Source organism: Lacerta agilis, chromosome 12 (genome assembly GCF_009819535.1).
Source record: "Lacerta agilis isolate rLacAgi1 chromosome 12, rLacAgi1.pri, whole genome shotgun sequence".
Taxonomy (NCBI): domain Eukaryota; kingdom Metazoa; phylum Chordata; class Lepidosauria; order Squamata; family Lacertidae; genus Lacerta; species Lacerta agilis.
Window position 1 is genome coordinate 17,023,601 of NC_046323.1, and position 26,932 is coordinate 17,050,532.

Genomic DNA, 26,932 nt, shown 5'->3' on the forward strand with positions numbered 1-26,932 from the left:
TTATGGAATATGCAGAAATGGCGAAACTTAACCGGAAGAATAAGACATCAAGATAACAAACTTTTTAAATAAACGAATGGGAACGGTTCATTGAATATTTACTGATAAATTGCAAACAGATAAAAACATTGGTAGGATTATTGTAATAAGCTGCAGTTTCATAAGAATATATGCTTGAAGTAGATAATTAAATGAGCAAATGAAATGAATTTGGATATGCAGAAGATATTAAAAAGTAAATTTAGGGAACCGCAGAAGGAGGGGGAAGGAAGTCAAACCTTGAAACGATAAAATGATTGTAAAATTAATGAAATGTATAAATTTGAAAAGTATAAATAAATAAATAAATATTATTATATTTTTTTTAAAGAGTTACAATGCCTGCTGTGGCTGTAGAGGCCGATATGGGGGAGACTTGTTTTGTTGCAGTTGGAGCAGATGAAGGCATCTGGTTGTGCTGCTGCAGAAGCACCGTGGTGTTTCCTCTCATTCCTCCTCTGGTCACTGCTGTGGGTACACAACCTGTCTGTCTGTCTCCAGGCAATGCGGTTGTCTGCATGAGCTTCTCCTACCTTCCATCTTCCTATGCCCCCTCCCCTATTCTCTATGGAGAGCTCTTCATAAAAATGAGTTAATTAAAAAAAATGCATAATCTAATGACCAGCAGTTTGGAAGCTAATCTCAGTCATATGCCTTGCTCCTTCCCCGATCTTCAGGCAAAACTGTTTATTCGTGAAATGTTCGCTTTGTTGTTCCTGTTGTAAAAGGAACATTTGTTTTGAAAGAACTGCAGCCCTGCTTCCCACAGGCATCTGGTTGGCCATGGTGAAACTGGATTCTGTGCTAGGTGGGCCTTTGGCCTGATTCAGCAGGGCTTTTTTAGGTTCTTACGCAAAATTGTGCCTGATAAGTAGAAGTGGGCTTATGATGTTGCAAGCACCAGTGCTGCCACATTCTGCTGAAAACTGGAATAACGGGTGTCACATGAGAACAATGTACTGGATGAAGCCAATGGTCAATCCAGACCAGCCTCCTCTTCTCACAGTGGCCGTAGTTGTCTGTGGTGAACCCAGAAGCAGAACAGTGCTGTCTCCACCTGGGCAGGCAATTCTGCATCTGTACAGTGTGCTTCCTCAGTGATGTAACTGCTCAAACCATTTATGTCTATCTGCATCCTCAGTGACTTTTGAGAACCAGATCCATCCAGGCTGTAAAGCCAGTAAGAGTAACCCAGCTGACTTTCTGAACAACACACAGCGGAGAATGGAAATAACCATACAGCGTTGGAAATATTAGCTTGGTATAAAATAACCAAAAGGAGACCTTTGTCTCTGTATAAATAAGGCTGGTGCTGTGGGGAGGCTGGAAGATCCACCCTTCTGCTTTTCAGCATGAACCATTTTCCAAATCAGTTGTCAAGTTTACTTAGCGTCAATTTGTAATCACGGAGAGACTCTGCTTGCTAAGGGAAGCAAGGCACTTTGTAAGAGATTTTGCTAGTTTTAGCTCCGCAGTAGAGCAGCTTTGGAGAAAGTAAAGTTCTCTTCAGTGACTTTTATGAAATTTTCTTGCTTATACGTGTGTGTGTGTGTGTGTGTGTGTGTGTCTAAATCTTCTTTTTTAATGTTCTTAAATGTGCTTGGAAGGAGTTGTGCAAAACTGCGCCCTCTGTGCATGCATGTTCCCTTTGCCCTATTTAGAAATGACCTTGTGCCTAATGGAAAATTACACTACAAAACATGCCTCTATATTTGATTAATAGCCTCTCATGGCACCACGCTACTTTTCAGTTTTAGTGTTATTTTCCCAGTTCCACAGAGGTCTGTCATTCCAAGGACTTTAGTTGTCTGACTTTGTCCATCGCCCTGGAAGGTCTTCCCCCAACAGTAGCATTTGGTTTTGTCTGAAGCCGTAATTGCTCTCTGGGAAGCGTCCAAGTGATGTTTGTGATTTACATGAATGCCATTTCTTCTGTCATTTTCTGTCAGCAGAGCTGCATCTTTTGGTGGATTTAACTGGTGAGTGTTTCAAAACATCTCCCATATGCTTTGGCATGGCTAAGAGATAGCAGTGGATGCTCGCTCTTCACTCTTCTGAAGCCAAAAACCTTTACAACAGCCCCCACCCCAGATTTATCCAAAAGAATACTGGACTATTCTGGAAAGAAGTGACTTTTTTTTAGTGTCCCACTGCCAAAAGAATACAACTCTCTAATGACTAATTTGTACTGAAGATTCAGACATAAAGCTGGCTTGTTTGCATAGTCTGTAATCGTTTATAACTTGAGTATTTATATAGATGCAGATTACTTCTTTTAAAAACTCTCCAGCTTTTCCCCATGCAGATGTCATATGAAATCACTTCGAAGTTATAGATCTGAACCAGTAAATAGCCTCCTCCAGCATCATCCCATGTGCATTTACCTGGGAGACAACCTAGCAGTTCAAAAGCATGTCAAAGTGCAAGTAGATAAATAGGTACCACTCCAGCGGCAAGGTAAACGGCGTTTCCATGCACTGCTCTGGTTCACCAGAAGGGGCTTAGTCATGCTGGCCGCATGACCCGGAAGCTGTATGCCGGCTCCCTCGGCCAATAAAGCGAGATGAGCGGCACAACCCCAGAGTTGTTCGCGACTGAACCTAATGGTCAGGGGTCCCTTTACCTTTACTTTTAAAGGCCTCGTTATGGGGAAAAGATTTTGCCTGGCGCCTAAATATATATAATTATGGCATCAGGTGAGGCTCCCTGAGGAGAGCATTCCACAAATGGGGAGCCACTACAGAAAAGGCCCGTTCTTGTGTTCCCACCCTCCAGACCTCTTCAGAGAAGGGCCTCAGTTGATGATCACGGGGTGTGGATCAGTTCATGTGTGGAGAGGCAGTGCTTGCGGTCCTGATCCTAAATGCCTATGCAGGGCCGGTGCTAGGGTTTTTAGCGCCCTAGGCGAGATCAACTTCAAGGCGCCCCCCCGCCAACCCCTAGCACCGGCCCTGCAGAGAAGCCAGATTTTGGGCTGCTCCCCCCTCCCCGTCACTCTGCCGCTGGCGGAGGGGGCGGAGAAGCCCAATTTTTGGGCTGCTCCCCCCTGCCCCTCTGCCGCTGGCGGCAGGGGCGTAGCAAGGTAAATTGGTACCTGGGGGCAAAAAAAATTTTGTTAACCCCCCCCCGGATTGTATTGGCTCTCCTCTCACTAATCTCTCTCTCTCCCCCATGGGGACATATACAAACCACCAAAAGACCCCACCCACCCTTCAGTTCACCCTGCACTTCCAAGCATGGAAAGAGCAACATTTAAGAACAATTAGAATAAAACTTTTCCTAGCATCAGCAATGCAGAAACGAACAACAATAAAGTCAGGGGGTTTTGATGTTAAGCCTATCAACATCACAACTTAACATAGTTGTGTATTTTTTACGGTTTCTTCTCCCTGGAGATGAAGAACATGGGAAGACTTCAGCCTTACATTCGTTTTATTCACATGAACACCCCCCCCCCCGCAAATCCTAAACAAACCACGCAGAACTCGAAAAGAAATGCTATTGCAAGTAAATGGGATTTATGTAAATGGTGTCCCCAGCCCCAGAAAACAGGAATGCCAGTACAATTCAGCCCCAGCCTCTGCAAACACGGATACAAACACGAGTTTCCCAGAAACTCAAAGCACAGTTAAGACCCAGCAGCTCACAGCAGGGACACGTGGGTTTTCAAGTAAGCAAGGGGGGAGGGCAGTCACACAGTAATTTGCAAGTGGCAGAAAAGCGAAGAAGTTAAGCAACACAGTAAAAAGACCTGAAAAGCACCCCCAGAAAACGCAAAACAAAGCAGGCACGTGCGTAAACAAGGTGAAAACAAACCCAGGGATGTAAAATAGAATTAACCCCCTAGCCTCCCAGGCATCGGAAAGGCAAGCAGGCAGGCACACAGGGGGTGATAGTAACGCAGAATTAAAACACACCGCAAAGAGCTCCCACTTGGAGGGGGGAGAATGGGGGACGACAGAAGAGGATAAAAAGGGGAAACTGTAGAGCAGCCGCTGGAAGCCTCCGTTAAGGAAACTGGGGGGGGGGGTCCCTGTAGCGATCAATCGTAAGGGAGAGGGGGAGGGAAGGACTAACAACGCAGGCAGGGGCTGCGGAAACGAAAGAGAAGGTGCTCTGGTGTCCTGAGAAGGCGGGGGGGGGGGGACACAGCACCAGAAAAGAACCCAACAAAAGGAAGGGGAAAAGAGGCTTGCAAATGAAAAGCATGCAAATCCCTAAACAGTGAGCAGACGGGACCTTATAGCACACGTGCTCGAAAGCTAGCTACATTAAATTAATTACGGGAAAAAAGATTTGCTTTTATTGGGCTGGCAATTGAAATGTCACTTTAAAATTAACACACCTTGTTTGGCTTAAATGGAATGAAGTCGAAAAGTGGGACGAGGACATATGCCCAAAACCTCGCTCGGCCGGTGCACCTCCCGGCAGCTTTCTTTTGTATTTTTTTCTTCTTCCCAGGTTGCCGGGCAGAGGCGAGGGGCGGGGCCAGTGAGGAGGGGCGTCACACGCCAGCCAGCCACTAGCATGGCGCCTCGCTAGCCCGCCCCTCCCCTCTTCTCAGGGCCCCAGCCCGGCAGCGTCGGAAGAAGAAAAAAATACAAAAGAAAGCCGCAGGCGCGCCGGCCGAGTGAGGTTTTGGGCTCGGCTTTTGAGGCGCCGATCGCGGGGGCAAGGCCCCGAGTGTCAACCCCCCCTCCAGCAGGGAGCCGCGCCCAAAACCTCGCTCGGCCGGCGCGCCTCCCTGCACTTTTTTTGGTATTTTTTCTTCTTCCGACGCTGCTGGGCAGGGGCGAGGGGCGGGGGCGCAGCCCCGAGTGTCACCGCCCCCCCAGCTACGCCCCTGGCTGGCGGAGGGGGCGGAGAAGCGGCACCAGGCGGAGGCGGGGGGCAGGCTGGCCAGCGCCCCCTCCATTTTGGCGCCCTAGGCAGCTGCCTAGTTCGCCTAAATGGACGCACCGGCCCTGTGCCTATGTGCAGCATAGGAGCAAGGGGTTTCCTCATGTTTTACTGAACTTTCCCTCCCACCAAACTCATAGTCAGATCTATGACCTTGAAGACTTAGTCACTCATTCGAAGCAGAATAGTTTCAGGGGAAGGCAGCAACACGTCACAGGTCCCAAGCCATATAGGGCTTTAAAAGTCAAAACCAGTGCCTTATATCAAGCCTGGAACAGGCAGCCAGGGCTGATTAAATTTTCCCCCAATTTGAACTATGAAATGGTGATTTTCTTGAGTCAAAATGAGAGTACCCCTAAACATTTTTTAAAAAAGAAAAAAAAAAGTACTGGGTTTAGGTATGTACGTACTTCATTATGATTTTTTTTTTTTTTTAAAAAGAGAGAGGTGTTGGGCTGAATCATGCATTTGCTGCTATTGGAAAGATCATATTCTCAATTCAGCAGCATCCTATGAAATTTTAAAGTGAGCAGTTTGACAAACTCAGATAATGATACTGCGTATTTATAAATGAAACATGGGATGAATAAAATATGGCAGTCCCATTAAGATGCAGTTTCTGGGACAACAAGTGAATGTTTGATAAGACACAGCCTTATTGTGCCAGATCCTTCTTGTCTCTTCGTCTCAAAGTTAACTTCCACAGTGAAACCTCCACAGAGCAGTGCAAAGGTAAAACGTTTGGGGTATTGGTGGTTAAGTACCTCCCAGACAATGCTTTCACAAATGCACTCTTCATTTATTATTTTTTTGGTACCTTTCTGTGTTTTTCACAATATCTTTGTCAATTTAAAAATAGCATGTTTTTCATTCTTCTTACAAAATTATGTTGATGAAGAAAATGCTTTACTGTTCAGAATTATAGAGCAAGTATAGACATAAAGACTTGACCAAGATATTCCAGTGCATCCTAGCTGGACAAGGATTTGAACATGGGACTGCCCTGTTGAACCCTAATGCTCTGTTTTTATCAATTGCACTAGGCTCTTCATTTAGGAAAAGCATCATTCAAGCATCACTCAGATATGCATGACATCTACGGCAGGCCCTCCTGTGGCCTTCCCGTTGTTGCCAGACTGCAACGTCCTTCATCCCTGATGGATAACATTGCCCATGCTGGCTGGGGCTGAAGGGAGTTACAAGTCCCACAACATCTGGAAGGGACCACATTTGACTATCTCTCCTATAGACAGTGTGAGCTGAAAACTGAACAACTTAGGAATAAGGCCTCTCCGGTGCTTTAGGCTTCTTCTCCTACTTCCACCTCAAATGTACCTGAATGCTTGCTTACTCTTTGACTTTGAATTTTATAATAGCCTGCAGGAATGGCTTTATTTTAAAGATGGTTGCATAATTTTGTGTTGGCGAAGATCTTTTGAGACCGAAAATGCATTTTGATATCTGTTTAGCTGCATGCACCATACTTGATGAATTATGAAGCTGATCAATGTTCTTCATTGCCTGTTGGATATTGATCAGTATTCTGGTTCAGTTTGCCTATTTAGTCTTTACTATTCCTATTTTACAATTTCTGCACGTATTTTTCCCCCTTAACCCCCTTCATTCGTTTGTTTTGTGTTATGGTTAAGACTACATCGTTTTCGTTTTGTTGATTTGGCTTTCGAGGCATTTTGCTGAGACAAGAGAAGCCAATGGTGGAATTATTGCCTGCTCTCTGTAATTTCTGGGAGTGAATGCTAAATACAGTGCAGGTGCACTAAAACAAATCCTGTTAAGAGTAGAGAACCTTAGACCTTGTAGAAATAACTATATAGTAATAGCAGGAGTACCCTGTGATGGTTAGATGCATTATTCGTGTGAAGCTGTTTCCATGTGCAGGAGAGGCAGTGAAGACATGCCAATGGCTGCCACTATTGCATAATGGCTCGCAGTCCTTCCCACCTTATATCCATGCATTCAGTATCACCATCTGCTTAGGGGGAAGCCTTCATGCAAAGGTTTTTGTATGTTTTAAAATCCCAGTCATCATGCAGGTTTCCAGATGAGGTGGAAGAGTGTGTGTGTGTGGGGGGGGGCGTTCTGGATGGGGAGCTGTGCAATAGCAGGAGCAGGACCGATGGTATGAAATGATGTTTATATAGCTAATGCAAGAAGTAGGCTCATAAGCGACCGTAACGAGAGGCAGGTAGTTACGTGGCAAAAACCAGCAGATCAATATGCCAGAGGACTGCTCACCACTCATTAACAGCCAAGTGAGTTAAGCAGGCATCTCTGTGGGGCAGCCCTAATGTATAAAACACCTCACCCCCTATTTTCCTAAGCAATCGTTTCCTTTTTTCCTTTTAAAATGAACTGTTGTGATTATGCTAACCAATCTTTTGCAGGTGTGTGTTGTGTGTGTTGTGTGTGTGTGTGTGTGTTTTAATCTCTCCCTACATTTCCCCACTTTTATTTTTGACAGACTGCGTCTGTGAAGCAAGTTAAGGATTTAGTTTTAGTGTATTATGAAAAGTGCACCTATTTCCTATTATGTGTCGTAAGCTTCCCTGCTTGGTTAAACTCTTTCGGCAGTTCAGCGTTGTGTCGTCAATTGGTGCCTTTTGCTCAAGTGTTGACAATGACATGAAATGTTTGCGGCGTTGCTCACCGGGACGCATTGTGATTCTACAGAACAACGTGCTTTGGCACCTGGTGTTTTGAAGAGCGTTTTATTTTAAATTCTTTAAAACACTGCATCTCAAATCTTTTAATTTGCCTCTTTGCAAGCTTTCCTATTGAGCCTTGAAATAGTCTGCCTTGAAGACCCAATCTAGGTTTCTTTCCACATTCTCCTTGCTTTCTTCTATTTCCCTTCCAAGAGCAGGCAGAAAATGGCCGCTCACCCAGTCCGGCACTGGGCATCATTTGTGGCCTGGTGCTGGGCTTCCCCGTCCTTCCAACCGTCGCTCTGCCCCCCTGACCAACGCAGAGCCTACTGGGTTCCCACCAAACCCAGATTCAAATTCTGGCCTATCCGCGGTGGCCTGGGGGGCTACTGGAGCAGACCGAGTCGTGGCAGACTTCACTCTGGTCCACTCCTGGAGAACAGAGGGCTGGAGCTGCCACCGGCAGCACAGTCGGCCCCAGTGCGACTCTTAGGTGTTTTGCCGTTAAACATTGGTGTCATAATAACCCTGAATTTGAAAATTGGCCATGGACTTTATAGCACCATCAGGAGGAGACATGTTTAACAGAAAAATCACTGTTGCAGCTTGTCATTTTTATAAAAAGTGAACAGCTAAAAGGTATTAATTTGGTGGTTCCCTCACTGTAAGAAGCGAATAAATCAAATTATCATCATCATCACCATCATCATCATCTAAGGATATAGCTGAGGTCACACAATTTACAGAATGAACATGGGGATAAGCCACATGCATATCACAGATAAGACCAGGAACACATTTGTAAAATATTCATATTTTTTACAAAAAGCATATTTATAAATTTTCAGTACAAAAGTACAAAGGTTAACAACAATAACAATGAAGAACAAACATTTCATTATAAGTTGCAATCGGGTTCAATACAATAGAAAATAAAAATAAGGAAATAAAATTAATTGGATCAATCTAGAGTACTGAGCCACAACTGTCAATGTGTAGCTGGAGGAATGCAAATGTCTTTTTCTTTAATTGCAAAGGAGATAAAAAATGTACCAGGTGTTTTGAAACTGATTGTTCCAGTTCCATTTTGCAGAGCTGTAGTTGATGTGACCATTTCTCCCATCAGTGCTCTGTCCCAGACCTCTTGGTACCACTGATGAAAAATGGTTTGTTACAGGAGATTTCCATTTTTTAGCAATGACTAGTTGTGCTGCAATATTCTGTTCTCATTGCTGAAAGCAGCATTCTGTCTGTTGTAGTCATGCAATAACTTGTCCTGCTCTGCTTTAAGAGAAAGGAAGCTTTTGTTCTTTAAAGATGTCTTCAGAAGAAAGAAAGAAAAAGCAAACTTGCCCTGCTGCTATCGACAACTCAAAACGAGCCTCACCAACATTTGAAATGGTAGGTTTGTGCACCATGAAGTGTCTTAATGTTCATATGCATGCATAAATGGGCATAGACACTCAAGAGGTTTAGCTTCTAGAGCCCCTGAGAAGAATGTTGTTAGAAGATAGATGCTAACAGGATATTGAAAGGCAAAAATAATAATAATAATAATAATAATAATAATAATAATAATAATAATAATAATAATAATAATAATTCCCCAATAAGGACAAAATGGAGAGTGTTTTACCAGGGCTGGGTTCCAGAAAATAGAGACTGCTCTGATAAAGAAGGAGAGCTGCAGTACATATACTTATTATACAGAGAGAATGACAGATAAAGTCTTGAACTAGGTAAGTGAGATAGGCAGGGCTTTTTCTCAGCCGGAAAAAACTCACTGGAATTCAGTTCCGGCACTTCTCAGGTGGGCGCCATTGCCATTATAAGAAAACAAGGGAGGTGTTCGTGGTGAGTTCCAGCACCTCTAAAAAGCGCTGGAGATAGGAACAACTAAAGACTTGAGCTATAGTAAGTGTTTCAGAAGACACACTGGGGGGAACAGAAGAACCCCCCGATGTGATATATGCTTTAAAAATAAATGTTACTTTAATGTGGATATTTTGAAGCATTAGACCCCAAAAATCCATCTTGATGGGAGCATGCACTGCAGACACGCCCTGACCGTTTAACATTGGTGTTTCTTCCCATCCCTCCATCAGCTATAAGCATGGGAGTTGCTTCCTTCCTGCCAAGAACTGAGGAAATGCACAAAACCGGGAAAAACTCTGAAATATGAACTATGAAAATACAGTGGTGCCCCGCTAGATGAAAAAAATTCATTCTGCGAAAATTTTCGTCTAGCGGGTTTTTCGACTAGCGAAGCGGCAATGACAGCCGCGCTTTCGCTAGACGAAAAAAAAGACGAAAAATTTTCGTCTTGCGAGGCAGCCCCATGGACTTTTTCGTCTTGCGGGGCAGCCTTCTGCTAGACGAATGCCTTCGTCTAGCGAGTTTTTCGTCTTGCGAGGCATTCGTCTAGCGGGGCACCACTGTATATTATACAAACAAATTGACCAAAAGTAACATAACCTAACACATATCTACAAATGTCTCCTCAAAGGATATAGCCTATAGCATACTTTCAGATATAATAGACTCTTAAAGTCCCTCAGACGTCCTTTCACTGGTACAGTTTCTTCAAAGGAATGGACTGAAATGTTCATCACTCTAACCTTTGCCAGAGTGATGAACGTTTGAGTTGCTGGAGCTTTTTAGCCATGGTTAAATTTTGTTATTCTGTATTTCTGTCGATGAAGTCCGTTCCTTTGAAGAAACTGTACCAGTGAAACGGGGAGACCTCCAGCTAGCCACCCGTCGGAGGACAGACGAGGAGATCTGAGGGACTTTGCTGTATACACCATATCTCTGAACATTTACAGTATTGTACAATCACTCTACAGCACATAGTATTACATATTGAACTTTTGCACTTTAAGAGTCTATTATATCTGAAAGTATGCTTTAGGCTATATCCTTTGAGGAGACATTTGTAGATAGGTTATGTTACTTTCGGTCAATTTGTTTGTATAATATATTTTCATAGTTCATATTTCAGAGTTTTTTCACGGTTTTGTGTATTTCATATTGGGCTATTACTTCTGTGATTGTCTGTTGGTTTTTGCGCAAGAACTGAGGAAAGGCTGATGTCTTGCACCTTAACAGCCCCACCCCCCCAATCTCTGGCATATTGCCCCCTTTATCTCTCCATCTCTGACCTATTGCCACCTTGATGGTTTCAGCTGTTAGCCCATGAGCGGGGAACCTTTTGAGCTCCATGGGCCCAATACTTACTAATTCTTGTTTATGGGCCAAATTTGACATGTCAGTTGCATTGCATTGTTATGCTATCACATGCTTTTGACACCTGTCAAAATCCCTTGTGCCACAGTCTTCAAGTGGGGGGAGATTTGCAAAGGCTTTGCAAGCCTCCTCCCACAGTCCTGGAAGGAAGGCCCTTTTACACAGCTGAGATACGATTTTGAAACAGGCTAAAATAATAATAATATTGCATTATGATCAAGCAAGCCAATATTGCACTGAGTTGAAAATCTCATTATCTTTCACAGTGTTCTATTAGTTTTCTTGGCCAGCAAGACTCTTTTCTTGAAGAACATCTTCCTTGTGGGAAAGATTGTAGCTCTGCGGCACAGCCTTGTTTTGCATGCAGAAGGTCCTATGTCATTTCCCGGCATCTCCGTGTAGGTGCTGGGAGAGGCCGTGGTTGGGAGCTACTGGCAATCAGGGTCGAGATCTGATGGAGGCATGGCAAGGCCCTGAGTCACCAGATGATTGACAAGTGATGTCACCTGATGGGTGAATAGTTGCCTGGTGGGCAAAGATTGGTCAACAGGCCAGGATTCCCCACCCCCTGGGGTAGACAGTACTAAATGGAAAAATCAACTGACTCTTATTACAAGGTAGCTATCTGTGTTCCTGAGAACATCACCCACGGTAGCTCAATTAGTAGAGCATTAGACTCTTAATCTCAGCGTTGTGGGTTTGAGCCGCATATTGGGTGAAAAATTCCTGCAATATTATTATTATTATTATTATTATTATTATTATTATTATTATTATTATTATTATTATTATTATTATTATTATTTCCCTAGCCACTCTGGGCGGCTCCCAACAGAACACTAAAAACAGAATAAAAGATCAAACAGATGTCTTCTAAAAGTCAAATAGTTGATTATTTCCTTAACATCTCATGGGAGGGCGTTCTACAGGGCGGGCGCCACTACCAAGAAGGCCCTTGCAGGGGGTTGGGCTAGATGACCCTTGTGATCCCTTCCAACTCTACAATTCTATGATTCTATGCCTTAAAGATGCAAGCTCTTAAGAATTTAATAAGTCACAGCATCCTGCAGAAATGACAAAGCCATATTTAGAGCACAGCATGTCTACCACCACGAAGCCATAGTTTGGAAAGGGAAATGAGACTACCTCGTTGTCAAGAGAGGACACTTGGGAGTTAAATATGCAACGCAGTTGAGGCTCAGGATTGCGACCCAGTTTCTCCTTCTCTCGGCCTCCTGTTTTGAGGCTTTCAGAGCTACAAGCCGCCTGCCTCATGCGGCAGAAAGCCTGGCTCTTGCTTTCGAAAGAACCCGCTGCGTGGCTTCCCTCAACTCTAGGTTATTAAATTCATGTGAAAACTTGAGTGAGTGAGTCAGAAGCTATGTGAGTGTGGTTGAGTATGCAAGCCCTTGGGTAAACAAGAGGGATAAATATAGTTGATAGCTTGTGTGCACTAGCCTGGAAAACTGACGATCTCACTGACTGAAGGCAAACTTTCATCACACTGTCCTTCTCACCTTTTCTGCCGAGACTGTGCCGCATAGAATACTCTGTGCATGCATGCGTTGTGCGCGCCTGCCAGAGAGAGTGAGATTTCTGTGTGCTCTTTCACTTTTACGAGGCTACCTTATTTACACCGATATTGGTATGTAGATACAGGGCATGTGTCATAAAGTTCACTGGGCTTCTGCTGGGGACTCTAGGTCAGGCATTGGCTTTGTGCAATGTTGGGTCTGCTGCTTGGGGGAAGAGAAATCCCGCTGGCTATTTGCTTCATTCATTCATTTAGACAAAATAATAATCATAAATAAAAATAAAAATGTGCACCCCATCACCGAGACCATGCCATTGTAACTATCCAACCTCCCAAAATTTCGACACCTCTTGCAATGGTTTGACCCCTTTCCGTTTTAACAGTACAAATTCTACAGACACCCTCCACATCTCCTCAGAATCATTTATCCTGCATATTCCCCGTCTTACCTTAATGGTACATGTTAATTTATCATTAATAGCTATATCCCACACCTCTTTAGACCATTCTTCCATCTTCTATTCCGCTTTCCCCCTTTCACTTCCTGGCTATAATAATTTGTGCAGCTGTCAGTAAATTTGTGAGCAAGTTCTTCATAGCCTGTGAACTTTCCACGCCATCATAAATTGATAATATTGTTACCTCTGGTCTTTTGGTCAGCTTTAACCCAGTGATTTCTGTTATCTCCTTAAACACGCTTTGCCCAAAAAATTGTACATATTTACACCCCCACCACATGTGAACATAATTCCCTGTTCCCTGGAATCCCCTCCAACAGGGTATTAGCTTCTGCCAGTCCTGAATAAGGCAGGGGTCACCTGTAGCTGGAGCAGGGTAGAGGTGGCAGCTTAGACTCTCGGGGGAGCTGTCAAGTGGAACCCAGAAATGAGGATTCCCCACTGAGTTACACCAGTGACCAGGAGACAGAAGGATTCTATAGCACACATGGGAGCCTCAGCCCTTCCTACAGACAAGCAGGCCCAGATCTGGAGTACACTTCAAGGCTAGCCTTATCCCAAGTAGGGATTAAAAAAAGTCAGGAGGTTCAGTCTGCCATGTGAGCCCTGCATCCTTGGACTTTCACACAGGTCTGATCACCTGCCAGGGACCGGCAGGACGCTGGCGAGTGTGCACCAGGAGAAGGGTGGCTGGCGTCTGACTAGGGAGGAGGGGGAAGTGGTTTGTGGGGACCTGTACCACTCAGGAGGCAAGAATCAGGCAGGGGAAACTTCAGAGCTACAGGGTGGAGCACAGGATGGGTTGGAAGAAGAGGAGGAAGAAGGCAGGTCAGGCAAGTGAAGGACTGGGTGCTTCCCCACCCTCTTCTGCATGCACCACTGTCTCCCAGAACCAAGAGGGGACTTAAAAGGGATGAGCAGAGGAAGTTTCCACGTAGGCGTAGTCTCCAGCTGTGCACGGGACACCCGTTGTGGGAAGCTACATAAACTGATGGAGGGGGAGTGTCAGACTGAGGAGGAATGGTGGGAACTGCCCCCTCTTCTTCTGGACCTTCCGAAGAACAGGAGGGTGGTATAGATTTAGATCATTGGTTTGCAGAAGGGCATAGTTCAGAGGCTGCAGAGGGCAGAAGCTGGGAAATATTGGAAGAGGAACAGCAGGAAGAAGAAGCACCACCAGGGGAGAGACAGCTGACAGAGTCAGTGTCCATGGAAAGCATTCCTGACTCCCCTTCTCCCAAGACCTGACGGGCATTGACGGTAGGAGAACAGAAAGCTCAGAGGGAGAAGGCTCGGATTAGCCAATGCAGGAGTGACATCAAATAGGAGAGATGTAGGGGAGAGGACTTTACTTGGAGCAATGCCATTTCTAGAGAGAGACCTCATTCCTTTCTCTCTCGCTGTGATTATTGAATAAACTAATTGGTAAGAACTCATCTTTTTTTATCTGCTTCTTTGCTGACACCAGGGGAGGGTTCTGATTTCCCCCGAAGCCTGACTGGGGGTGGTCCTCTGTCGCTGCAACTGCTTCATAAGAGCACCAACCAATAGTTCTCCAGAACTGCTTAGAAGTGACTTTGACAATAAAGAATTAACTCTCTGCCGTGTGCATTCCTCGGACCTTGAACATATCCCATCATTTAAACTAAATACCTAAGGAAAAAATTGTGCTGATCATGCAAAGTTGTTCCATTCTTCATGGAGTGAATATTGAATGAGATGTCCTGGTAGCTGCTGTGCTATATGGAGATACATTGGAATTATGATAAAATCCCCAGCTTTGGTGTTTCTTCCATGTGTAGACAGATAATGAGGAGGAGGAGGAGGATGGTGTGGTTTTACATAGAATAGAAACACGGTTACAGTCTGAGAGAGCCAGGAAAGGGTGTGTGAAAACTCAGACCAGTGTTTTGTTTTTATTACACAGTGTAGGCAGAATTACATCTAAATAGAGCATTTATTGGGTGCTAAATTTCTGCGTCATTATTGGTACTGTCTCTTTATTAGTGTCTTTTGGCACAAGAAGCAATGCTACATTTTAAATATTTTTACCAGTAGTCACTAGGTCTTGGGTGGTAGCGTAGAATTTTCAACTCTGTAGCACCTTTAGGATTTATTATTTTTTACCAAAAGGAAAAAATAAATAAAGCTGTTATATATGAACCTTTGTTTTTCATCTCTTACCTTCTGCTTGCGTTTCTCTTTAAACATTTTGTTTTTGATAATAGATTACACTAAAGCCAAGGTTTTAAATGGGTGATTTAAAAAAAATGAACAAAAAAGTTCCATTCTTAACAGAATATAACTTAAAATACACAGGAATACTTAATTGTGAGTTTGCAGACATTCAAATATTTTTAAATATTCCATATATACACTGCAGACATATATTAAAGCAAAACAAAATCTAAGTTGAAATGCTAAATTAGTACAGTATCCTTCTGTTTACTAATTTATTGGTAGAACATTTGGTACATTATGCTTAGTAATATCTAACTGAATAATCAGTGCTGCAGAGAAAATGTATATTATTAACTGAAAGGTTTTAATATATATTTTTTCTGTATGCTGTTACACACTCCTTAACCTATTTGCTTTTCTTCATGTCTGAACACGAGGGAAATTAAATTGTAAAAGAGGGTGTGAATTGTTGTAACTCTGTATTTCTGTGCCATCTTGTTTCCACTGTGCCAAATTTTTTGATGAGTTGCAAAGAAAATTTGATCATCCCAGAGGATTGCAAGGCATAAGCACACACAAACGTGTTCCCGTTCAACTCATTATTAGGAAACTACCTTCATACAATCACTTTTTTTTTTCTAAATTAGAATTTTAGGGTGTAGCTGCAAAGGAAGCTTACATTTGCTAGTTGAAACCCCCCCCCCCAAAACATATTTCTGTTCCGGGCATCAAGAGACGGTGAGTTATTTGTTAAACAGGCATGCCCTTTCACAAGCCTTAGACAGCCTATAAGGCTGGGCCCAAAGTATTTGGCTTATATGTTTCTGTGAATCTGAGGGGAAGTGTTAATAGCCCTAAAATATTTGGGTGCTATATTTCAGCAGGTGATAGTTGTTGAAAGATTGCTTCTTGATGCAGGACCACTCTGGGATATTCTGAATGAGAAACCCCCTCAGTCAGGGGTGAGGGTCATATTTCTAAGAATCATAACTCAGTTCTGGCATCTCTCATGTGGGCACCATTTCCATTATAAAAGAACGAGGAAAGTGGTGGGTTCCAGCAACTCTTTTTCTAGAAAAATAGCACTGTGTGTATCCTGGATTATAATCAGCAGTATTCTTTTTCTCTTCCCATAAATGTATACAGAGTGTGTACCTGTACAATTACATTAAATCGTTATTTTACCATTGCTGCATTTCATATTCCATTTGACATTTAAAGCAAAATTTCACTTCGTGAAGCTAAGCACTGCGAAAATATAAATGCAGGAAGAAATATAAGTTTATCATCCAGTTTCATTCAAAGGAATAGCTGTTACCATAAAAGAGACCATATTTAGTTCTGTAAATTTAAATTGTGACCTTTTATACAAAGGTAATATAGCGCTAGGGTGTGAATGATCTGTCAAATGAGAACATTTCTTCCTTATGAGAACAATGATATCCAATTGCTAACATTAATAATGAAAGGAATATGATTTTAATTGCAGATGTAAATGTTTCAAAGATTAGCTGCTCTCCTATTTACTTTCTATGTACCATGCATAATCTTGTACACCTCTCTCACTTGCCTTCTTGCCTTTTCTCCAAACAAAAACTTCACCAGGTGCAGAAGACATGCAGAAGACATATGACTGTCACCCGAGGAAATAGACAAAGATTACATAGCTGAGTCACTGCTCTAATAGATTACATCAACCATATGACTTTTGCCTGTGTGAAAATTGTCTAATCCATCTCTTTCGCTTTACAAAGTTTTTAATACACACACATGGAAGGGTTCAAATAATCATCGGAATATGTTTTTGATGCTGCACATTAAGTGAGGGCATTTTTAAACATACTTTTTAAATATTTTATGTAGGTTGGTTCCCCAGGTGAGGAACAAATCAAGTAATGCAAATATGAAGAGCTTTTGATAGGTGTTATTGAAACCCAAGTCAGTAAAAATTGCATTTCTAAGAAGAAAAACATAAGAAACAAGCAGCAGAGGAGGCAACTTCAGATTGTTCCCACTGGGCCTTCCAGAAGTAGGCCAAATGCATCTTAGATCTTCTTCTAGCTCCATAGAGTATAAATGACACCAGTTTGCAGTACTTTGTGCTCATTCACCCATAAGGTAGACTTGAGGGATTCTAGCCTAATTGTGCATAACTTTTAAGCACAGAGACCTTTATACTGTAGAAGTTTAGAAGCAGAAGCTTGACTGAAAGTACACTTTCAAATTGTTGTTATGACGGTGCTTTTTCCCTCACTAATATTTTGGCATGTGTACTGTATGCACATGGCGGATGTATGGAACCCACTTACTATCTCCCCCCCCCCCCCGTATATATGTTCTGTGGCAGGGTCACTGATGTGATCTACCTTAGGGGAGGCCACATCCCAGTGGCAGATCTTTCCCTACTTATTGGAGAACAACAGTCTAAAACACTTTCCCCTTTCTTATATGTATTTTAAAGGTTGTGTAGCTTATCTCCTTGCTCGTGGGTCACATAACTCCATACCTTCCACCAGTTCTCCAATGAAAATAGGAACGTTCTAAGGAAAAGCGGGACATTCCAGGATCAAATCAGAAACCGGGATGGCTTTTGTTAATCCAGCACTGTGCCTGGAAAATAGGGACACCCGGGGGGGGGGGCGTCCCCCTGCTGTTTGTGTTTTTCTGTGAGGACTAAAAAAAATGATATGTGGATACAGTGTTTGTTTCTCTCTTGCTCTTTTGAACAATTGAGTGTTCTGAGAAACCATGTTGGAAAACTTTTTAAATTACTTAGATGAAAAATCTTGTAAAGATCTGGCTGAGACTGTATTTTTTAATATATATAAAAAATGAAACCATTATTTTCAACTGCTTGTGCATTTCAGTAATTTCAACAGGCAACTGAGGGACAAACTGATTTGTGAGTGGACCTCCCGGGGTATTTTTTTTATTAACTTCAAAGCAACTGATTGGGGGGGGGGTGTTGCTGCAATTTTGACCCTGGAAGTGGTGATGGAGGACAAGTTTTAACTTTTTCCTTCTGCTGTTTCCCTGATTAAAATCACCTCTCCCTCTGGAGCTGTGATTAGGCTGGCTGGGGGGCGAAAGGCAGGTATCCACATTGAGAATTTCAACATGGTAGCGGTAGGCATGTGCCCATTCTCTCTTCCCTCCCCCTTGCCATATCCCACTTCATCCAACAGTCTGGATGAAGGTGTGTGGAGAACCAGAACAAAGAAAGTAGGGGTGGTCTTGCTCTCCCCTCCACATATTCTGGATGCATGGTTCACATTGTGTAAGCAGGACTTCTGCGTTATGATTTCCCCCATCCCGAAATCTGTCTTTTCCTTTCAATCTTCGGAAAGTTTCAGGGAGATTAAACATGCAAGGGGAAGCTATGCACTCTTGACTTGATCTTTAAACTCAAGTCAACAGTGAGTCAACAGTGTGATGCAGCAGCTAAAAAAGTCAATGCAATTCTGGGCTGCATCAATAGGAGTATAGCGTCTAGATCAAGGGAGGTAATAGTACCACTATATTCTGCTCTGGTCAGACCTCACCTGGAATACTGTGTCCAGTTCTGGGCACCACAGTTCAAGAAGGATACTGACAAGCTGGAACGTGTCCAGAAGAGGGCAACCAAAATGGTCAAAGGCCTGGAAACAATGCCTTATGAGGAACGGCTTAGGGAGCTGGGTATGTTTAGCCTGGAGAAGAGAAGGTTAAGGGGTGATATGATGGCCATGTTCAAATATATAAAAGGATGTCATATAGAGGAGGGTGAAAGGTTGTTTTCTGCTGCTCCAGAGAAACGGACACGGGGCAATGGATTCAAACTACAAGAAGATTCCACCTAAACATTAGGAAGAACTTCCTGACAGTGAGAGCTGTTCGGCAGTGGAATTTGCTACCAAGGCGTGTGGTGGAGTCTCCTTCTTTGGAGGTCTTTAAGCAGAGGCTTGACAGCCATCTGTCAGGAATGCTTTGATGGTGTTTCCTGCTTGGCAGGGGGTTGGACTGGATGGCCCTTGTGGTCTCTTCCAACTCTATGATTCTATGAAACTCTGTGTACAATCACAGAAGGGAGGCATGTGACCCGGAGACGTTCCCCTGCTGTTAGTTCGTCGATTGAATTTTATGAAAACATCTGACTAGGCCCAAAGTATAACCATCAGAACTGGTTGCATGCCCACCATAGGTATATATAAAAAACATTTAAAGCATATGATTCCCCCACCCCCAAGAATCATGGGAACTGTAGTTTACCCTTCACACTGCTAAGGTTCCCAGCATTCTTTGGGGGAATGTATGTGCTTTAATGTATTTTTAGTTCTGCCCAGAGTTGTTGAGCTTTCTTTGAGCTATTTTTATGGAAAGTCGGCAAAAATGACACTGCCGCCATGGGCCGTCATATGTCTGGATTTTCCCAGACATTTGGCCGGTTTCCACCCGTACACTGCTGCGGACTCCAGTATACCAGATATATCTGGGAAATCCCGGACGAATGGCAATCCTAATTAATTCCTTCAGACTTGGTATACCTTTCCAGTAGCCAAGAATGGCTCCCCCCCCCAAAAAAAAAAATCATTATCTGTTTAATGATTTGGGTAAGAAAAGCTTGAGAACATACAAATCCTGAACCACTGAAACATCAATAAAATTGGGAAAATAAATATAAAATGTCATTTAGTAATATGAACTTTTATCAGAGGATGCATGTTACTCCTTCACTAGAGTGATGGTCAATGTACAATAGCAAAAGTTGCCTTTGTCTTAAAAAAAAATCATGTATGCATTTTTTAGAGAAGATTTTTTTTAAAGGTAAGACAGACAGTTAGAGATTATGATTCATGTGTCTTCTAATAAAGTTGCCTAAAAATTGTTATATTGCCAGTTGACTTTTTATTAGTCTTTTTCTGGAGCTAGTGAGGTAATTAACGATGCCCTGGAAATGATGACAGAAAACAACATATCATTTATTGACTGCACAAAGAACGGTAATGAAAATATAAACTGTCCCTTATTGAAAATTAAATGAGAGCTAATGAGTTCTGAATTGATTCAGCAAAAACAAGGAAAGTTTAGCGTCAAACGTGTCTTTTGTTATGAAAGGGCGGTGAATAAAATTCCATCTGCTATCACTAAAATTTTAAACAAAATTTCCACTTTCACATGGGATGGGAGAAACTGTGGCTCATTCATGAGATAAATTATTTAGAGCGCTGCTGCAAGTCTGTGAGTAAAAAGAGGGGGGGGGGAGTTGGACCAGTGGAAAATAAGCTAAATAGAATGTTTGTGTTCCAGAATGATTGTAATTGGAGAACATATTGCATTTCTTAAACCATTTTTCACTGCTCTTCATTATTGGTATTGCGCATACAGAAACTAGGGTTACCCATATGGAGAACAGAATATGAAATGTCTTGTCAGAACAATGTCTTAATAAACAAATTAGCAGTAGTGACATACTCCTTAATGTATTACTCTTGTTGGGAAACAAACCTTTCCGATTTCAGCGTAAACATACTTTTACCATTGATCTACATAATTCCAGTGTGGGTGGATGAGTAATGTTCCATTTACCAATTGCACTGAATAGTCTAGCTCTTCTGTTCAGAGTCTATTTGTAGGAAGTACTGCTGATGCAAGATAAATAGCCTCAATTACATGGCCTTGATAAGTAATGCTCTTTTCCGTATTAAAAATAATTTCAGATTTTGTGTGAATTAACAGTTTCTCACCAGTCCATCTCTACCCCATTTTGAGAAGGTCTGATTTTTAATGTTAATCATTAAATGGCAGAATGCCATGTAAACTGATGTATATTAAGGAATTGGTATGGCATAGCGCCTCGTAACAACACATTGATTTTTCCAGGCTAAAAAGAGATAGCAAAAGAAGTCTTCTCTTTGGTCGCTGAAGTGTTATCAAAGCTTCTGCTAAAAGGGGCCCCATTCCAAATGGAACGCTACCTTCCTTATATATTGTTTACATGCTAAATTCAGGCTACTTATGAACAGGATGTCTTCCAAAAGAATAATATCAGATACCCACAGGGGGGAGCTAGAGGATAATATCCCTCTTAAATGTCATGGAGGGAATCCTCACTGGAAATAATCTAAGTAGAAAGAATGTCCTGTTTCATTTGCTGGGCTTCTTTGTGGGAATTTATTTTTTATTCATTATATTAATAGGTCAATGCTATGTTTTAAAGGAAGCCCAAGTGGTGTGCATTAAAACACAGAAATAATGAGTTTTATTGCATTGCGGTGCATTATATAAATCCACTCAAAATAAAGTTCTCCCCAAACAGCTGTTCCTTAAAAGTAGAGCAGGATATAAGAAAATAAGTACATTAAACTAATAATGAACTAAACTAGAAGCAACAGCATTTCAGATCTTCTCTCCAGCCTTTAAGGAAAGCCTTTGAGACATTAAAGGGTTGTTATTATTAGCAAAAGCTTGTAAAGGAAGTACCGTATTTTATGGTGTATAAGGTGATGTTTTTATATTATAACTAAATGTTCACAATTGGGGGTTTTTTATACACGGATAGTGCAGAGGGGGCACGGGCGTTTGTTAGCAGCCTCAAGCATGAGATTGTCTGGTGAGTGGGCAGGTGATTGGTGGCTGTGGCAAGGGCTGCTGTCAATTGGCTGCCGCTGTGGCAATTGAGTGGTTGATTGGCGGCTGCCGGTGGCAAGTGGACAGATGTTTGGTGGCTTCTGGGAGGCGTGCAATTGGCAGCAGCGGTCAGGTGGGTAAGTGGTTGTCAGCAACTCTGGGCAACTCCCCCCCCCCCCAAAGCTAAACAACCCTGGGCAATCTGCCCCCATTTCCTTAATTTGGATTCCCCAAAAATAGAGGTCTTATAAACAGGTGCGTGTTATACACGGTAAAATACAGTAGCTAGACCTCATGAGGGACCCAGGTGGCGCTGTGGGTTAAACCACAGAGTCTAGGGCTTGCTGATCAGAAAGTCGGCGGTTCGAATCCCTGCCACGGGGTGAGCTCCCGTTGCTCGGTCCCAGCTCCTGCCCACCTAGCAGTTCGAAATCACATCAAAGTGCAAGTAGATAAATAGGGACCGCTCCAGCGGGAAGGTAAACGGCGTTTCTGTGCGCTGCTCTGGTTCGCCAGAAGCGGCTTAGTCATGCTGGCCACATGACCCGGAAGCTGTCTGCGGACAAACGCCGGCTCCCTTGGCCTATAGAGCGAGATGAGCGCCGCAACCCCAGAGTCGGACACGACTGGACCTGATGGTCAGGGGTCCCTTTACCTTTACCTTTACCAGACCTCCTTTTCTGGAAAGCAAATTTCATCATGATTGCTATAACAAACACACAAAATGTCTTTCATTTCAGGGGAGTCTGAACAGCATCCTAAAAATGTGATTGACAGGGCTACTACTAGCAAAAACTGTAAAACACAATATAACCCCCATTGTCAACTTCCAAGATGATGAACAATGATGATGTGATACAAGCTTTTATCAGTTGTGGGCATCACAAATGTATCTCAATTTAGAGGTACTGGCCTGGTTTACATGTAACACTAATCCAAACCATGGCTTAGGGTAAACAAGCAAATGTGCAGGTTACCACAGGGGATATAATATATTTATTTATACCCTTCCTTTTCCTCTGACACAGCTAAAAACATAGGGAAAAACAGTCATTAAAAACAAACATTGATAGAATTAAAACTATATCTATCTGTATAAAAGCTATTAAAAACATACAAATGATTAAAATAGAAACAGCACGATACTAGCCCTTTCATTAGAAGCAGCCGGTTCCAAGAAACCTGTTGGACCAAGTATTCACCTGTTGGCAGAACAACAAAGAGGGAGCTAGTCGAACGTCTATAGGGAAGGAGTTCCAAAGTCTGAGAGCAGCCACTGAAAAGGCCCTCTCTGGTGGTTCTGCTGCTGTGCTGTGCCAAGCCATGTTTTGGCTTCAGGTGTCATTGGCTTGTGGTTTAGTTCTCTCCAGATAAACCATGAGTTGTAACCAGGGTTTGTTCTATGGTTTGCAGCTGCAAAAAAGTGTATTTTTAAAGTACTAGGTGCCCATAAGGAACGAACATGTCTCATTTTATATTAAATTTATGGGCCACATTTCAGGTAGTGGAGCTTGTCATTTACTTTTTGAGGGAGGAAAGCTACCGGTATGTTAGCAAAGGAAATGCAGTGCCATGACGATGCTCTGCCAGGTCAACTGGGAATGCAGGCGGAAGTGTTATTGGTATGCCTCTCATACCCAGCTCTTTCCCCCCATCTATCCCTGGCGTGCTCTGGTCCATGGGGTCACGAAGAGTCGGACACGACTGAGCGACTGAACAACAACAATATCCCAGGGAGGAGGTGGCAATTCTGGACTGGGGCCTGAACTTGCCCATTTTAGACTGGATGTGAGTTAGGCTTGCCACCTTTGGTCAGGCAAAATATGGGACAGGTGTGTGTGGGGGGAATTGGGGACTAGAAATTACTTTACCAGGTGCAGAAATGACTTCAAAGCAATCCATTACTCTCTCTCTTGCTCTCCGACTCTGAATCTGTCTCTCCTACATCTGCACAAAAACTCTCTTTCCTTCCACCCAAGGGATGCAAACCCCCTCAGGGTTTTATTCTACCACAGAGTAAAATAAAATAAAAACCCAGGATTAAAGGGTTTTCTTAGGACCAGTACTTTTTTTCTTTTTTAAAAAAATGTAAAGGGGTACTCTCATTTTCCCAGCCATATTGAAATACTGCCCCTCAATGAGGCCAAACTTAGATTCACAAAATGTTTAGGGGTATGCGTAGCCCTGCGTACCCCCCAGAAAAAAGCACTGTTTAGGGCGGTGGAAGGTATGTGTGCTGTGTCCCGTTGGTGTAGTAGGGATGGAGGAAATGTACTGGAGTGGAGGGGGGGTGAATTTTTTTGGGGGGGGTTGAGGAGGGTCAGTTGTGGGGAGTGAGAAATGTCCCTATTTTCACCTGAGGAATGTTGGAGGGTATGCAATGCAGAGACTAAGGAGGAGGAAAGTGACAGGCACTGCTATGTCCTATACTGGTTGCACGTAAGAAGGCAGGCAAGTGGGGGCTGGCTGAGTGAAGACTAAGGCTGGTGGGCCAGCATCCCATTCATTCTAATGGACCAGTTTCCATTGGTACTTAGTGGTCTGGTATTGAGTTGTGTTTCTTTTGTTGTAATGATCTAACCATTAATTGTTAGCCACTTTGAGGGGTTGGGGGCTGAAAGACAGGTTTAAGATAAATATTTAATAAATATATAGGGAACGTGTGGCAAACAGGTTGTTGTTGTTGTTGTTGATACTACTTCATGCCAAAATAAGCTTCTAAGCAAATTGTAGAAAGAAAGAAAGAAAGAAAGAAAGAAAGAAAGAAAGAAAGAAAGAACACCCTTTACTATAATATTAATAAAAGAATCACATCAAAATATTAAAATGTCAATAATAAAAACAGCTGGTTGTTCTGTTTGCTACATTTGTTGAAATTGTTGTCTTTTTAAATCCTTGACAGGTGATAACTGGTGAAAAAGAGAAATGAGAATGACTACCTTTTGCTGATTCCCAGCAGCATGTCAGGTACGTGAATTTATTTTGTAAGGTATCTGAAGAAGTGTGCATGCACACGAAAGCTCATACCAGGAACAAACTCAGTTGGTCTCTAAGGTGCTACTAGAAAGAATTTTCGATTTTGTTTTTATTTTGTAAGAGCTTTTCTGTATTTTTCCCCCTCCAATGCTGAGGTTCTGCAATACAAGCTGTAGTATGTAGAGCTCCATGTCACCTAATTTCCCCCAGTGCTCCATTCACCTGTTCAGTGACACTATGCACACCAGTGGTCCCCAAACATTTGTGTTTTTCCCCCCAAATAATATTTATTGTATTTTCCAAAAACAACAACAAATTAAACAAAAAACAACAACGAACTAAAAAAGAAAAACCAAATACAAAACAGTTAAAAGAAAAAACATCCAAAAATAACAACAAAAAACAATGTCATTATACTAAAAAAAAAAATCTCCATTTTCTTATCATCTTTTTCTGACTTCCTCCTGTTTCCCCTAATTTACGTCCCTCGAGAATATTTCACGTAACTTCCGAATTTAACCCTTATCACATCTTTTATAAATACCATTCAATCTTCGAAATTAAAACATTTAAAAATCTAAAATCATTTATATCTAAAAAAAATCTCAATCAAATTCTAAATTCTATAATCTCCTGAAATTTTCATTTGCTTCAAATTATACATGTGACAGCCTATCCTTCTTCTAGAATCAAAATTTCAAATATTACAATACTTTTTTAAATACAATTTAAATTTTCCCCATTCTTTTTCAACCGCGTCGTCTCTCAGATTACGGATTCTCCCGGTCATTTCCGCAGGCTCCATATACTCCAACATCTTCATCTGCCATTGGTCCCCAAACATTTGGGAGCAACCGACCGCCCCCTCGCTTCCATAAACTCATCCCCCAGTGCACTTCTACTCCATAAAAAGCATTATTCAGAATAGTGGTTTGCACAACCAACTAAAGATTCTAATAACACAGTTAAAATTCAAGACAAGGAACAATTAATTGCACGTTTATTCAAAATCCAATTAAAACTATTTAGTGGGAATTAATTCAACAAAATTGATGAACTTGATCTATCGATACCAGCTTTTCAAAGTCTGAAAACCTCCATGCTAGGGAATCATTCTGACAGAAACAGATAGAAGGTTCCAGAAGGTTCCAGAACATTTGTTTATATATGGGAGTGGCAACAATAGTGAACAGTGAACCTTCCTGGAGGTACGCCTTTATTGCTCCTCTGTGACCTTCTAACTTGAATGCTCCAACCCCCCGCCCACCACCCCTTGCCACTTAGCACCTCCTTAGGTACCAAAGGGTGATACCACCCACTTTGGGAATCACTGCTATACACAGAGTGTTCCTTCATGTTACACATCGTGTAGTATTCCATGCTTGCTCTCAGGTTTTGTGTGCATTGCAAGGCATCTGAGCATTGCATTCTGCACATCGCCACTGATGCAGTTTCTCTACCCATTTGAGAGGTGATGGTACTCATGTGAGAATCATCATCATCATCATCATCATCAATTTATTTATACCCTGCTCATCTGGCTGGGTTTCCCCAGCCACTCTGGGCAGCTCCCAACAGAATATTAAAAACATGATAAAACATCAAACATTAAAAACTTCCCTAAACAGGGCTGCCTTCAAATGTCTTCTACAAGTCAGATAGTTGTTTATTTGCTTGACATCTGATGGGAGGGCGTTCCACAGGGCGGGCGCCACCACTGAGAAGGCCCTCTGCCTGGTTCCCTGTAAGCTCACTTCTTGCAGGAAGGGAACCGCCAGAAGGCCCTCGGAGCTGGACCTCAGTGTCCGGGCTGAACGATGGGGGTGGAGACGCTCCTTCAGGTATACTGGATAAAAAGTGCTTAAAGCAACAGAACTCTGCAAAATAAGGGGAAAGCAGGCAAGTTTTGCCTAGTTTCACAAAAAAGATATTGGCTTCACTGTGGCATTGTATGAACTGAGTGTGCCCTACAGCTATCTAAACAAGGAGAGCATTGCAAAGCTCTCGAACTGCCACCAAAAAGACCCTATCTCTTGTGCCTACCCATCAGTTCTGACATGTCAGAAAGCAGGGCTATATGTTTATGGCACTTCTATAGTGATATATATGTGTTTTTTAAACTATATAGGGTATGAGTTCTTCCTGCTTTAATTACCTGCCACAAGATCACTGTGCAATTTATTCTTCATGTGGCAGAAGCATCGGACCCATGTTGAGGGAAGATAATTTGCTTGAGCTTCTTCCTTTCTTTAAAACATAAATGTGCATTTTTGCTACAAATTAACAATAATTTAGCATTGCTTGATTGGGCCCATGGGCATTTAGCT

General features: G+C 42.5%; 1 protein-coding gene across 5 annotated transcripts in view; it reads left to right on the top strand.

The window, feature by feature from the left end:
- THRB (thyroid hormone receptor beta) overlaps nucleotides 1-26,932 on the top strand; it is a 194,744-nt gene that overhangs the window by 121,254 nt on the left and 46,558 nt on the right. For all 5 annotated transcript variants that reach the window (XM_033165175.1, XM_033165179.1, XM_033165178.1 and 2 more), the window contains exon 4: nucleotides 24,532-24,596. Coding sequence is in view for 1 of the 5 variants with exons in the window: in XM_033165178.1 (XP_033021069.1) it covers nucleotides 24,590-24,596 (7 nt within the window). In the remaining 4 variants the exon portion in view is untranslated. The remainder of the gene's footprint in view (nucleotides 1-24,531; nucleotides 24,597-26,932) is intronic.